We start from the raw sequence: 15,485 nt of genomic DNA on the forward strand, positions 1-15,485 counted from the left end.
CACTCTTAACTCTTAACACTCGCAGCGTTGCATATTTTATGTTTTCAGTTTTAAAATTTTAATATAATATAATTAAAGTTAATTACCTTAATTAAATACGTCGTCGTTTAGGCAAAATTCAGGAAAATAAAATTTGTACATGACAGCTGTGGGATTTGAACCCACGCCCTTTCGGACCAGAGCCTAAATCTGGCGCCTTAGACCACTCGGCCAAACTGTCACATATCTTTCTGAGTAGATAAGACATTGTTTTTGGATCAAATCATAAGACAAAAATTGTTTAAGATTATAATAAAATAATCAAATATCATAAAAGGTTATAAGGCTCGTGCGTAGCAACTTGATATCAATTTCCAAAATTTATTGTAGCAAACCATCCTAGAACCCCAAAACATTTTGTTGCAGTGTTCTAAAAATTGAGCTAGGTACTGTGCGGCCATTGGTCGCCTCGAAATTGCCCTAGTTGGGCCTCCTAAGTACCGAGTAATTGGCCAATTTAGGCGTCTAATCGACCAGCGTGTCTAGGCACCCAATTCGATGACTTTAAATATCAGTTATTTTTAGAGTTTTTTTTGCTAAATCATTAAATCGAACCTCTCAACATCTCCCCCTCTCACTCTTTTCTCACCTCAACGCTGTCGCCGCCTCAACGTCGCCAAGCTTCATTAACCTACCAATAGCTCACCACCGTCGCTGCATCCAGCTCCATCCTCGCCTCCAAACTTCATTGTCACCGCCTCTTATCTGTCGCGTCTTCCTCGTCCTTGTTGCCTCAACGTCGTCATCGTCATCACCATTATCGTCACCACCCCCATTCTTGCGATCGAGCTCTATCTCTGCTGCAACAAGTTCGATCTCCATTGTAACCACTCTTTTTTTCTCTCTAGTTATTGCGTTTGCTATGTTTCGATTTCTGATTTCTTTTTTTTTATTTTGTTTTATTTTTTTTATTTATATATAATTATTAAATTTATATAAATAATTATAAATCTAATAATTATTGCGCTGGCTGCGTTTCAATTTTTGGTTTAATTTTAATTTAATTAAAAATAATATCAAACTACATCACAAAATTAAAAAAAAAAAAAAAAATAACTGTTTTCTTAAGCTCTGCCTAAACGCTAGATCTCAGTTTGACACTTGACTAACGCCTTTTAGAACACTGTTTTGTTGTCTCATATTACTTTTTAGTTAGTTTTTTTTTTTTATTTTTCAGTTGGGAGGGGGGAGGGGCATTTGGGTTAGAAAATTATTAGGAGAAACCACGCCACATACCCTTGAATATTATATAAAAATAGATAGTGCCCTTCACGTTAAATAGATCAATCTTACAAAATTACAAGCTGAAAAAAGAAAAACAAAAAATCAACCTCCTCTAGTCAAATGGGTCAATTCTCGGGTCGTGTTCGCTTGCCATTACCATCCCTGTGCAAAGGCAAGTCGGGCACATTACCTAAAGAACACCAAAAATGGATTAGTTTGAATGAAGAAGAAGAAGAAGAACGAATTCAGGCACAGGCAGCAATTTCAATTACAATTGTAAGCAGCCAATAACTGTTTATGCTCATCAACTAGAGGAAATTCCATTCATCTCTCAAGTGCTACTACTATGTAATGCTAATGTGTTCTGCTCTTGTTAGTGAGCCAAGACTTCGCCCGGTAACAACATATCAATTCTTTATTTTACTACGTGAGTCACTCACACTCACATGAATTTTAATTCGCCATCAAGTGGTGGGTGGATGCCAGATTACGTACCTTTCCAGCGCCGGAGCAATTTAAACACCGCTGAGTGGTGGGGGGACGTAGCGGGCGATCAGAAGGATTGACTACTGAAATGGGTTCAATCTTCAAACAGACACCACTTGCAGAACATCGAACGCAGGCCAAGTAACCTGCCCATGGCACCTCATAAACAGATGAACATCGAACACTGACAGTCTTGCTAGACAAACAGCAGAAGAAAATAAAAGTGGAAATCACTTGACACACATACCAGTTCCATGGCAATATTTGCACCTTTTCTTCTCTTGTCGCTCAACATTGTTCGCTTCAAGTAGCATCAAAGTGGAAATCACACCCACTGCCCCACCGGAAAATGATGCCACAATAGGGTCGACCTGACTAAATTGAGAAGATAAAACATGTGTAATTAGGCAATATTCCCCAGAAACATTATGACAAAACAAAAATAAGTAATCTCAGAAACACAATTGGCATAAAACATGCCCTAAGATGTTTGTCTTACTAAATCTTGTACCAGGAACCAGGAGGAACCTCAAAGTTTTGGCAACTACCTTAACTGCATAGGTAAATGGAGACTCCGTATGAAATCTTCATATGACGTGCCTCCTAAGCCCAATTTCAGCTCCAGCTGCAACGTGACAGGTAGTTTAGACCCAAAAATGATAATACAATGAGAAGAACAGATAAATATTCTGCGTGAATCATAATTGTATACAATTCTAATTATTACAACAGTGCTGCCAATTATAGTTATCAGTTGTCTGTTCAGGTGCGGGCGTGGCACTTCCCATCTTACAGGAATAAACCCTGAAAAATCAATAATTTCCGGTCTGTTTTTATGCCATGCAAATGATACCTGTTTTTTGTTTCTACAAGTCAATATAATTTCTTTCTATAATTTTCATTACTTCTTTTCCAGTATTAACTGTCTTATCATTCATGCCAACATCCAGACATAATTACAATATAACATGCCTGAGCTGCCCTTGCTCCCCACTTATCAGATTTTGCACTTCATGAATCACCCTTAACTACTTTAAAACGAGTCAACCAAAGTGTAGGATTTTCAAAAAAATCTTTTAGCAGTCCAAAGAGAGGAAGTCCAATCCGAAAATCATCATTACTTAAACAAGTACAAAGAATCTGCTTGGGAGAAAACTTATGATGGCCAAAAAGGAAACAGTGAGTCCAACATTTTTAATTAAGTTGAATTTGGGGCCACAGCACATCCAAGGAGTGCTGCCAAATTCAAAGAAGCACAGTAGCCTTCTCAGAATAAATAATTTTTTCAGGGTAGTGAATTAACAGATAGTACTCTCGCCAAAACTGTAGGATAGGAACTTGATTCCCTTCTCCCTCTGTTTTCAATAAATGATGATTTCCTGGAAATCAGGTAAGCAGACCCACAGCATATAAAATGATCCCATAGATGTCACCTTACCAGTTGGATTCAGAAAATTAATCTGATAACTCATACTGCAGGTCGTTTAACAGAAGCCTTAAAATGAACTGTGAAAAAAAAAAAAAAAAAAGACTTACAGGGGTGCTCATCCTTATGAATGTTTTCATTGATGCGAATGCTTAAACAATGGTTAAATTGCAATAAAATCCTCAATGGGGAGCCATTAAACATACAATTATTAGTGATCTTCAGTATACACAGGGAAGTTGTCTTGTAGGTGCCAGTTAAGAGAAATCCCCAAAATTGAATTCATGAAATTTTGATTCCTATGGTATAAGGTGTTTCTGCTTCATTATCCCTTAGCTTCCTTTTAGTTTAATCTACAACGAGAGACTGAGGCCAAGGAGGGGGCAGAACATAACCACAGCATTGGTTACTATGTCCGTTATAAATCTGCAGGTCACTCTTGCAGGAAAGTTAGTTAGTAGTATCAAACTCCTCATGAGCATTTAACTCTGTCAAGTTAAAGCTGGCCCACCCCTGATCTCTTTGAAGACCACAATCTACAACCTACATAAACAGGACCTGGGCAAACTGTCTCACAAAAGCACTTTTCCTAACAATATGCTTTGTCCACCCTCAGTTACTATCTCCATTTTCTGAAAGACGGACACCAAGAATAGGAGGAGCAAATTTTTGCTCCACTTCTTGTCCATGACCTACATCCACTCATAGGGACCATATCAGGTCCTCTGAGTTAATGCTATAGATAGACATAACATATTATTTATTACGAGAAATAGTAGAAATATGAGACAGAAAAAAAGTGATGAAAATGAAATAGAAGTTTGAGCTACATAAGCAGCTTACTATTGGTGCAAGAAGGCCCCCGAAGACAATAATTCCAGTAATGAAAGAAAAGCTTGTCAGATAGAGCTGCTTCAATGTCATTGGTGTCTACTTCAAAAGAAGATTAACAAGGTTAGTTCAAGAATCACCTCTTAAACGTATAAGGTAGGTAGATCATAACAGACAAAGACAATAACCAACCAGCATTGACACACACAATAGGCCTCTGGGGAGCACAAAGTTGATTAATGTATTACAAACTTTTTCTCCATTTTTCACTAGAAACATTATTGTATATAAGACATAACTACATCTCATAGGTCAACATTTCATGAATTCTACTAATTTAGGCTGGCATGTGTGTTGTAATCACAAGTTCAATTTAGCACATGCAATGTGTGTTTTCTGGGTTGGTAGAATATGCAATAGCTTAAACTTATTTGTAGAATTATGTTGAGAAACACCACATGAGGAAGAAATGGAATTGAAGATGGGATATCAGGCATCTCATATTCCTCACTGCTACTGTCTCCAACATCTTTAATACTCCTTAAGCGTTGTTGTATACGTAACCTTCGAACCTGGAAAAAGTTCATGTAGAAAATAATAAATATTCAACCAAGCAGACATAAAATGCAAGGTGAGTTTCATCTAAACAAATCTTTCACAAGGGATACACAGTATCATGGTTTGAGAATCTAGGTCAGGTTTATAAACTTCACCTCTTCCATGAGGAGAAAGATCTTATTTCGCCGGCTCCTTATGTTATCTTGGATTTCCTGCATCTGCATCTGAACAAAATCCTGAACAGTCTCTGGCCCTTCTATAATGCAGAAGTTGCTGTGAGAACAATACAAACATTCCCATAAACTATCGATAAGGGCTATTGTTGGAAGGACACATTAGAATAAGAACTTGTACGTTGATGATAAAGATCATTTACCAAATCAACAGCTAGTCACAAGGTGAGTTAAATCTGTTCCTTTTTTTTTTTTATCCCAAAAAATAGCCAGATATATACATAAACAATAAGATGTATCTCATCAATGTTAAAACCATTTTAGCTATATATGCAAGTGTTATGGTTTTTCACCAAATGAAAATTGTTGTAAATGATTAAACATAAGGTGTTCTTCTCCTTTTCTAAAATGAAGTAGTTATATCAATGTGAAACAGCCAAATACAGGAACTCTTTCTCCAAATATGTATAACTAAGAGCACTTTCAAAGGCTGTACAAATTCAATCACATCCGCATATCATGAGCTCCAAGTGTATAATTTCAGTATCTACTTAACCCAGAAATCATTCATTCACATTACAAACTTAAACAGAAGAACCAAATCTCACCCAAAATAAATTTTGGGTAAAAGGTCAGTTTTATATTTTTTGGGGGGGGGGGCGGTCATCATCATGTACAAGCAAGTATGAAAGACTTCCAAAAATAATCCAGGAATAAAAGGCTTAAAGGCAAAAGAAAAAAGATAACCCAACCCACTGAGCCTAACTTGCAGACACTCTGATCGCCTTTTTATTATCTGATTCAATTTTCCAAGCAACCAAACAGGGCTAAGTAATCGTGAAACAAAAAACAAATCCAGGATTTCTAGAGCACAAAAACAAAACCTCGGGTTGCTGTCTCCAGGAAGGGGCGAACCAGCGGAAGAGTCCTTGGCATAAGAAGAACAGGCGGTGGTTGGAGGCGGCGAAGCCTTTCCAGAAAAAGAGAGGCGTCTTGAGGATTTCCCAGGAAATGAAGCTCTGAGGAAAATCAGGGGATAGGACGAAGAATTTAACCTTGAATTGGAGATCAGTAAAGAAGAAAGATTATGAGAATTGGTAGACAATGAACTCATTTCTCTTCTTCTTCTTTCTCTATATTCCCCGCTCTGCTTAGCTGAAAATCTTCCGAAATTGGAGAGAGAGAGGTTTAGCCGGAACGTAAACTGCGAACTGGAATCAATGGAAAGGCATCTTCTTCTCCTATCCAACGGCATTTATTTTATAGCTGAATAATAAACGACAAAATTAATTGATTTAATTAAATTTTATAATTGTTTTTATTTATTTTGTTCTCATATGGTCTTACTTACGTCTCTGCTCCACCACCACCATCTCCGTCTCCATCTGCAGTCACCTCCGTGTAAGGTTCTAATAGAGCCGAATCGAGTTGAGTTTCACCAAATTTAAATTTGATAGTCCGAGGTCGAGGTTGAATTAAAAATATTTTATAAAAATTAATACGTAAATAATTAATAAATTATAATTATAAATCAAAATTAATAATTAATAAATATCACATTAACATAATAATTAATTAATAATAATTTTATATTACAATAAACATAATATTTCCAACTATAAAATAAAGAAATTAAATTATTTGTCAAATTATTTTTAAAATACAACATAAAAGTAATTAAACATGTTTACAATCCTCTAATCCAATATGTTCATGAATTTTATCAAATTGAATTTTACTAAACTCAAAATTGATTCGTTTACAAATTAAATTTTAAAATTAGTCTAAAACTTGACTCGTTTACCTTAACAATAAATTCAAATAAATTTTTATAGAGTTGAATATTAAGTTACCCGCAAATGATTTAGTTCATTTACGACTCATCTGCCTACCATCATTTACATTATGTTATAAATATGTATGCGAGACATATTTTTTAAGGGAGCATTTGTTAAAATATACAAAATAAATGAGTATATTAAGATAAAGTCAAAATGATTTTTGAATAATTTTAATCCCGTCACATAATTTTAAACCTTATTAGTTTGAGCGGGAAGCTTATATTATAAAGATACAACTTTTAAAAATTAAGTATCTCATTAATTATGCATCGATTGCATTGGTATTGCATCATTTAATATTAAAATTAGTGATTAACTTGAGTATTAGAGAATTTAATGAGAGATGGAACCTTGCCCTCATTTTACAGACAAAACAAATTTAAAATAAATTCAGACTAAAAAATCACTAAAAAAGACTTGAACCCAAAAATAAAAAAACAAACCAAAGAGCAATTCTGATGGTGGAACCGAACCAGCTTGACATCTTAGCTCACCTATTGATATGCAATTCAGATGGTTTCCACTTTCCATTAACTAGAATCAGATTTTTAACTCCACCCCACTGCATATCTTGGCTGGCACTGTTCGATAACAAACATACTGAATCTTGCAAAACCAAAATTAATTTCCATCTAGTGGCCTCCTCCTATTGAAATCATTCGCATGGACCTCAGATAAACAGTTACTTGATTTGCATTCCTCTTATGTGTGTCCAGACATTAAAAGATTAAATGGCTTTTCATGAACCCCCCTCCCCAAAAAACCAAAAGAATGAATAGGCACAAGGACCTCAAGGTCTCGGGGGGGGGCGTGAGGGTATCACAAATGGAATTACCACTTGGGGTCCAAATCTGATGCTCCATCCAGTTGAAAGGGCTTGCAGACAGTGGAATTGAATTTGAAGTCTTAACTACAGGATATGACAGCAAATATACCACCTCGCAACTCAAAGGAAAATACAGATTCAAACTCTAGCTATTTCGGCAGACTTCTTGAGAGCCTGCAGAAGGCTTCTCATTATGCGTGGCTCTCCCGGGGCTGGCTGATCTCTCAAGGATCCGTTCCTTACCGCCCGGAAAAGCGGAGCCGAGCCATCTGTCCCCGGAAAAACCAAGCAGTCTATGTACACGAGAACCTCTGTCATCCCGTCATCTCTAATGGTGATGAATCCCAGTCTTGCTCCACCAGGAATTTTATCTACCTGTTGACAGCGAAAAGCGTTAAAATCAAGTGATGCAATTTCTCAATAATGAAATTGATTACCAACCTTCAGAGGAACTGGAAGTGGCAAGTTGGCTCCTTGGCACAGGCTGTTTGCCCACTGCAACAACCACGCAAAAAGGAGAAGAAAATCAAATTCAATGAAAACGAGGGACTCAACCCAGTTATCAGATGTGCGATGTTAAATGTTGTTTGAACTAATTTCAGTTTTCATTTTTGTCCGCAAAAAAATAAAGAAAGCTACTTTCATCTTTGAAGATAAGCCGTTCGACGAAATGCTCAGCTGGAAAATGTAATCTAAAGAAGGTACCTGAAAGAGCAAGCTCTCAAATCTCGGAAGATCGGTGTCGGGGGGCAACTTCATTGTCCCCAAAGACACTCCATCATCGTCTTCGTCGGTGGGCGGAGTGCCGCCGGTTCCCGAAGATGCCTTTGAGACAGCTGCCAGGTTCCGCTGGCCGGAAAATTCGACTAGCTTGGAGAGCCGATTAGCGGTGTACCTGGTCGTGAATGCAAGCGAATAAGGGACGACCAAATATGGAGAGAATTGCAAGGGGGAGTATTTGGGAAAGGCTTGGTGGAGCAGTTGTTTGGTAGAAGCAGAAGCCATGGCTCCTGAGAAACCTTGGAGAAAGAAGCCGGGATTCGGTCATAAATATGTGGACGATATACTGGGATAAGATAGGCCTACTGCTGTTTGAGGCGGAGAACTGGGCCTCCACTGGCTTCTAATTAAGGATAAATGACTAAAAGCAATGCAAAGGTAACACAGACATTTCAATTTTTGAATAGCCTAATTTGTTCTCTTATATCCTTTGTTGCATCATTCTTCTTGTAATTTTAGTCTCCATGTTAGAAGGATACTCTCTTTTCTCTTTTTTCTTTTTTCTTTTTTCTTTTTCTCCTGACCGAGTGAAAATAGTTGCATGGGTAATCGTTAGTGTGACCTACTAAGATGTGACCTTGACAGAAATAAACCTAACTGGCTCGAGGGAGACTTGAGTGAACTATTTCTGGACACTGCGCCCAATGAAGGGGAACAAGTTATTGTCAGGGCCCTTAGACGGGTTTGATGGCTATGAGCAGCAAAAAAGGCAAATCCCAACCCACCCATGCAATGGCAATAGTTATCAGGTTCGAAACTCTGATCCCTAGGAAACCAGTGTTACATCGGGTTTCTCACTTCCAACTTCGGTGGTTTTTATCCTTTCTAATCTTTTTTTAATTAATAAAGTGAATGTTACAGTTTGACTACCATAAGAATTAGGCCGAATTCGGTGCAAAGCCCCCGAACTTGGTGGTTGGTGCTGGTTATTGGACTTCTACAACTGCAAACGCCGTTTGAATAAATTTGCTAAAGAAGACTGGCTGTGGCACGTCTGGAAAAAGAATTCTGATGTCTAAGTCAAAAAGTAATAAATAAGAGAAAAAAAGATGAAGTGAAATGACTAAAAAAGTGATAAAATTACTCAGAGATTAGGATAAAGGAAGTAGGAAAGGAATCTAAATTCAACTTGCACATAGATAAAGTTGGTGATAACTAGATAATAATTATAAAATAAATATTTAACTTATAATTATGTAAACATCTTAATACCATCGAGATTTGATGTTAATATGTGTGGTAGTACTTTTATGAGTGAGAAAACTTTTTTCGTTAAATACTCTCACTCTTTTAGAATAGTTGAATGGATAGATTGGAGAAAGTGAATAATTTAGATAAACATATTTCGTATTTTCATTATTTTAGATTAACACCTACTTTCTTACGTAATGATTATGACTTATGGTTTAAAAGGTATTCAAGTGGTCATGCAAGGATTAATTTATTTTAACCCTTATTTTAAGATTGAGATTTTTTTTATCTTACAGCCATATTTATTATTTGTCTACAAGTACTCGATTTTATTTGGCTATAGTTTGAGAAAAAGATTATTGAAGAGTATACACCAAAGAAGATTGAATCATTTGAAATGTCTTAAAATATGAGTAAAACTTTAGATAATGTTTAAGATCTTTAATAAATGAGAAGTGTGTTTCAATTGTCTATTAAGATATTGTGACAAGATATAATTATTGAGAATTGACATAACCATTTCTTAGTATGGTTTTCAACTTCTTTCCTTGCCATCGAGTGATGGTTGTCACTCTCCTCTTAAGCAACCTTGGCATGGCCACAATGGGACTATTAGAACTCGTGGCTCGAGTGATCTTTTGTTGTTGATCTCTTATTAGTAGAACCTAAACATTTTATTATGGTTTAGTTCTTGACATAATCAACTTAATTTGACTTGTAAAAAAGTCTTTTTTTTTTTTTTTCTAAAGATAGTCTCCAAGTTAGAAAATCTCAAAAAGCAAAAAACAATAAAATTGGATGATCGATGGGAAAAGTTATAAAGTGATTAAAGATAAGGATGAAAAAAATAAGTAAGGCATCAAAGATAGAGGCTTTGATACCATATTAAAGAAGCACATGGGCTGGACACCATCGCAAAGATGAAAGAATGAAATCAAAAGAGAAAAACATCAAAATGCATTATATTGTATTTCACTTTCTTGTAGGGGTGCATACAAATGAGTTTATATAAACTGTGTTACTTACTAAAACAGATAATAAAAAAATATATAAAGTTTATAAATAATACATTTACAAAAAAAAAAAAACACAATATTTTTTGAAATAATTTCAATAATTACCCTAATTATAAATAAATATATTGCGTAAAACATAAATGGACCAAGGTATCATGAAATTAAGGATACTCTATACGTTCATACAATCTTATCTTGGATAATAATTGTATAAGATTATCAATTTTCAAAGTAAATGAATTGGACGACTAAAGCAAAAAGGAGAGAGAGTGGGTGGTGAACCAGAAAGTGAGGAAAGAGGTGAGGCAGAGAGTTGGATTAATTGGGTTGGGGGACATCTTTCTTAAAAGGGTCATGACTTGAGTGAGTGCCTGTCTGAGCGCGACTTTCAACAAACCTACGCGGATGCTGGCGGCGAAAATGCAACGCTTGCTTTGCTTCTCCGTCGGTCGGTGTCCCTCCCTCGGCGCTAATGTTCCTCTACGTGCGCCTCCACCAACCATCCCCATATATTTACTCGCTTTTATGAATTTATTTTAGCTGCCTCTCTCTCTCTCTGTGGAAATATAAAATGGATTGTGTTAAAAGTTAATACCGATCGTTTTAGCTTACATTGCTATGTTTCCATTGACTTCTAATCATGTATTACAGCTCATCAATGTAGCCCATGCAATTGCTCTGAGAATTAGTTGAATAATAATAATAAAATAATATTTCGATATATCGTGTGGCTTTTGGATTCCTTCGGCATAATAATACTTTTAATTACATTAATTAATGTATCATTTTATTATAAAATTCTCGATTAATGTTTCATTTTACATGAATAGGTCAGAATGGAAGACTGAGTGAGATAACCTTTAGGAGCGTAGGAAAAGGTTAAAGGAACCGAGTGTAGGGGATCGGGGCCGTCCAGGATAAGGATATGCCGATGCCGCTACATAAATGGCTCGCGGGGCCCAGGGGTTAGTAGTAACAGATGAGGGCCATGAGGCGACGAGTGGGCCCCACCTGGACTCTTATCAGTCCCGCCCTTTTTCTCCTGAGATGACTCCGCTCCACTAATTTATTTATAATAAAAAGCAAGAAATTATTATAAGTCTAATAGTTTCCTCCCGATAGGATGATTTTGTAGAATTAGAAGAATTACGGTAATTGAAGATTTATTCTATTCATTTGCGCCATTAACAACAAATCCCTCACTCTCTCCTTGAGTATTCTTTAAAAGTTCACTCTTCTCTCTCTCTCTCTATAATAATATATATATATATATCTATCTATCTCTTCCTTAAGTGCGCTGCGTCCCCTCCCCCTCTCGAGATATTAGAATTTGCTTTTGGCCGATGTATTTGTAATTCGATCGGCGCCGCTTTCACCAGATGGAGACAAACGGAAACATCGGCTTCCGCCACCGTCAATCACCTTCTTCCGATCGATTCCTTGATGTCTTCTCTCCGCCGACATCCGAGTTCGCTGCCGGCGACGAGTTGAACGAAGCCGAAGTGTTCTGGACCGGCGATTTCGCCGATCCTAACCGGCGGACGGTCGGGGACGGAAGCAATCAGAAAAGCCAGCGGCAGTCCTTCCGGAGGCCGGGGAATTCCGGCATCCTCGCTGCATTGGCGGAAGATAGCGGGAAGGCTGACCATCCGCTTATATATCGGAAGCCTTCTGCAACGTCGTATCCGCGGTTGCTTCCGGCTATCCCGAAGCCGCCGGTGGAGAGAGAATACTCTCAGTCTGTACCGTCTCGGAAGCTTCTCCAATCGGCTCCGGTCAGCGTTCCAGTGGCGGCGAGTAAGATTAGGAAGGCTGAGCTCCCCGAGGTGGACTTCGACGACGACGACGACGACGACGACGAGATGTTGCCGCCGCACGAGATCGTTGCGAGAGGGTCGACGAACTCACCGAAGACGACGTTTTCGGTCCTTGAAGGAGTTGGTAGGACGCTGAAGGGTAGAGATCTCCGTCAGGTTCGCAACGCCGTGTGGCGCAAAACAGGTTTTCTTGACTGATAACTTGACCCCTCTTCTGATAGTTTTGGTTCTGGACTGAAAAAGTTGTTTTTTGCTGGCTTTCAGTCTACATATATAGTGAGCATATACAGGTTTTTTGTTTAACTTGAACAGGAATGTTGAAGTTAGAAGTATTATAGAATTTTGCAGGGGATATGTAATAGTTGTATCAGTTTTGGATACCTTGGAGTCTAGGACAGTGGATCCTATAGCGGTGGCCTGTGGATGATATAAGCCAGGTTATGAATTAGGTAAGAATTTGAAGTGATGGGATGGAGGGATGGATAATTGTGCTCGAAAGAAAAATATTAATGAATAATTTGCTGTTATTTTGATGCGGTGGATATGCTTGATTTTTTCTATAATTGACTTACGTGTTAACAATGTTTTTTCGCGTCCGATTTTTTCCCTGACGGCTTGTAGATTCACTATTTATTTTTTGTTAGTTGTTTTTATACTGAATTATGTGGCCAGAGCAGTTTGAGGAAACTGAGAGCTGGTTCCTGTTTTTTCCGCCACCCACTAAATTGCTAGTCATGAGAATACGAATCAACTCTATAGGCCAAAACAGAGACCGCTTTGAACTTTTGGTTCTAGGCCAACAACTTTAGTTTAAATTACTGCGACCAAACTCTTCATTTGCATCATAAGATTAATATCAGGTGCTGTGTATGTTGCATTTCTTGTTTTTTCTTTAACACTTGTGTCTGGGTTTTTATGGACATAGCAGGTCTTGTTAACAAAATGTTTAGGTGTTCACAAACGCTCATGGAGTGTTAGCATCTTATTTGAGGGATAACTCCAGCTTGCTTAGCTTGTCACATAGGTGGTCATATTAGAGGCTGGAATTCTCCCATCTTTACTATGGAGTGCTGCCTTAATTTGTACCAATCGTCTGCTTTTAGATCACAATATAGTTTGTGTTAACATGTATTTGTCTACGTATGAGTGACATTGACATAATGGTTGCCAGTTAGTGACACCGTCTTGCTTGTGAGGATCTAGAGTGTGTTAATAATTCACAAAATTTGCTTCGGTGGTTGTTCTGATGGTTCATTTACAAATTTAGTTGTCTTGTCTTAGGGTATAAGGCTCTGATATTGTGTGGATTATATAAACTTTTTATATGAATTTGCTTGCATGAGATTATCAATGATTCAAACACTGTCTAGAATTCCATCTGGTAATCTAGGTCGTGGAATAAGTATAGTGCCCTTTTATGTTTGTTGTTGTGCTCTTATTAATGTTTTTGCTATGAGATTAAGGTGTTTACTTAAATGAAATGAGTGCAGGGTCATTAATAAAGGATGTAATCCCTCATTAATGGCTTTGTTCAATGTCCTTTGGTTATGGCTGCTTTTATGCCTCAAATGGTATTTCGAGTAGCTTAACTTGTTAAGACTACATTGGCAAGTATGGCTTTTGGTATGTCTAAGTTTATTTGCGCCATCTTTTGTGAGGTTTAGATGGTTTTAGGTTGTGTAATTATCTGCATTTTTGCTTCCTTTTACCAGGAGAGCAGGTATCTTTGGTCTAAAAAACGTATTGCTCTCTAGCATTTAGATCACAAATGGTTTTGAAGTTGGAGAAGGAGCGAGGGAGGGAGAACAAAGGCAAAACTATAGCCCTAGAGTTGAATTATGTTAGGGGAAGAGAGAAAAGTAAGAACTCTTGTTTTTGACATTACAATGGTTTCTCTATGAGTTTAATGCATTGCCAATCCAGTCATGTAGGAAGATTCACCCTAGCTGCTATTGAGAGTCCACTCTGAAACTACCATCCTCTATGCAGTTTCTAAAAGCTGTGCCAGCTATCCATTTCTAGAAGCTCAAAGGGCTCCAAGATCCCCAATCCATTTAATGAATTGCCAATCTGTTTTCTAAAAGCTGAAAAGTTTCCAAAAGCTTTTATTGCTTGTTTTGGTAGATCAGATAGAGTGAGACATGAATATTACGTTCGGGGTATACAGGATATTTTAGAATCTGAAGGCTACCAGTTGAAGAGATTGAAAATTGAATTTATAGAATGTAAATTTAGTTAAAAAAAACAATAGGTGATGCTATAGTGAGACTTGAAGATCAAGCCATTTTAAATTAATTTAGATGATTGTTGGGTTTTCATGTTGTACAAGTTGGTTCCACAATATCAACTATGTGATGGAATGTGACCACATTAATTATCTTTGTTCGTTGCCATCTCATGAAACTTTTCCATAGAGTTTGATGAGCTCGAATTCATAGAGCTAGCTCCAGTTAGTAGGAAGAAGGCTTGCTATATTGTTGTTATTGTATATTAAGATGGGTTGACTTCAAAAAATTATTTTTCCTTGAGAAGTGCAATCTGGATGATTTAAGAGATTCAAGATGAGAAGATGGAAACATTGTTAAGTAGTTGGTATGTAGATATGTTCACAATCTACATCTATTAAAAGATAAGTAAGGTTCTAATCAATCATGTTCACAAAAGAAATTAACTAAAGCAGCATAGTCCAAAGTTAGGGGGAGGCAAAGCATTTGTGTTTGAACCCTGGACCTGGTGGGCCATAATGTAATAAAGATATCATGTTGGCGTGTGATTTATTTTATTTGTTCCTTTATTTATATTTTTTATTTTTTATTTTTTATTTTGGGGGGGGGGGGGGGGGGGGGTTGGGTGAGGGGAGTATATTTGGGGATGAACTCTTGGGGATGGTAGAAAAGTGACAGAATGCACACAAGGATGAAGTCTTTCTGTTGCAATTCTTTTTCAATGTTCACGAAAGTTGATGTCCAGGGCATGTTGTCATGATATTTTTAAATCCTTTTTCTAGAGTTTTGATCAATTTGAATTAGCTTCTACTCTAGTTTGTCCAAGATATCTTAAACAACATAACTAAACAAGAAGTGTCTTGAATGTTTAGTGATATTTTAGGACATGGAGGAATACTTAAGAATCTAGGCATTTTAAGTTGAGTAGATTGAAAATCAAATATATAGAATGTTAGTTTATTAAAAGTATTAAGTGTGAATGATGTTATGGTGAAATTTGACGATCAAGTCTTCCTAGGAAAAAATAGTTTAGGTATCTTAGATCAGTCATC

The 15,485-nt window shown here is 37.1% G+C and overlaps 3 protein-coding genes and 1 non-coding gene across 7 annotated transcripts; 1 reads left to right on the plus strand and 3 right to left on the minus strand.

The window, feature by feature from the left end:
* Positions 1 to 140: 140 nt before the first annotated feature.
* Positions 141 to 220, minus strand: TRNAL-UAG (transfer RNA leucine (anticodon UAG)). Its single transcript has one exon. It is a non-coding gene; the product is annotated as a tRNA-Leu (tRNA).
* A 1,064-nt stretch (positions 221 to 1,284) lies between these two features.
* Positions 1,285 to 7,534, minus strand: LOC127790738 (protein ORANGE-LIKE, chloroplastic). 4 transcript variants are annotated; one of them, XM_052320382.1, is made up of 9 exons: positions 6,089 to 6,360; positions 5,622 to 6,003; positions 4,720 to 4,837; positions 4,462 to 4,578; positions 4,019 to 4,105; positions 2,298 to 2,374; positions 1,997 to 2,124; positions 1,759 to 1,895; positions 1,285 to 1,453 (listed from the first exon to the last, which is right to left on the minus strand). In XM_052320382.1, the coding sequence occupies exons 2-9, from the start codon at positions 5,990 to 5,992 to the stop codon at positions 1,376 to 1,378; spliced, it is 1,113 nt and encodes a 370-aa protein (XP_052176342.1). In that variant the 5' UTR covers positions 5,993 to 6,003; positions 6,089 to 6,360; the 3' UTR covers positions 1,285 to 1,375. The 4 variants fall into 4 exon arrangements, with proteins under 4 accessions (XP_052176342.1, XP_052176344.1, XP_052176341.1 ...); XM_052320384.1 differs by lacking the exons at positions 5,622 to 6,003; positions 6,089 to 6,360 and adding an exon at positions 7,414 to 7,534; XM_052320381.1 differs by having other exon boundaries at positions 5,622 to 6,360.
* LOC127790739 (uncharacterized) lies at positions 7,446 to 8,508 on the minus strand. The gene is made up of 3 exons (XM_052320386.1): positions 8,110 to 8,508; positions 7,846 to 7,899; positions 7,446 to 7,779 (listed from the first exon to the last, which is right to left on the minus strand). Exons 1-3 carry the CDS (start codon positions 8,407 to 8,409, stop codon positions 7,543 to 7,545), a joined length of 591 nt encoding a protein of 196 aa, XP_052176346.1. The 5' UTR covers positions 8,410 to 8,508; the 3' UTR covers positions 7,446 to 7,542.
* A 3,141-nt stretch (positions 8,509 to 11,649) lies between these two features.
* Positions 11,650 to 12,741, plus strand: LOC127789727 (uncharacterized). The gene has a single exon (XM_052318680.1). The coding sequence runs from the start codon at positions 11,771 to 11,773 to the stop codon at positions 12,404 to 12,406; it is 636 nt and encodes a 211-aa protein (XP_052174640.1). The 5' UTR covers positions 11,650 to 11,770; the 3' UTR covers positions 12,407 to 12,741.
* The last annotated feature ends 2,744 nt before the right edge of the window (positions 12,742 to 15,485 follow it).

This window comes from Diospyros lotus, chromosome 14, assembly GCF_014633365.1.
Source record: "Diospyros lotus cultivar Yz01 chromosome 14, ASM1463336v1, whole genome shotgun sequence".
NCBI lineage: Eukaryota > Viridiplantae > Streptophyta > Magnoliopsida > Ericales > Ebenaceae > Diospyros > Diospyros lotus.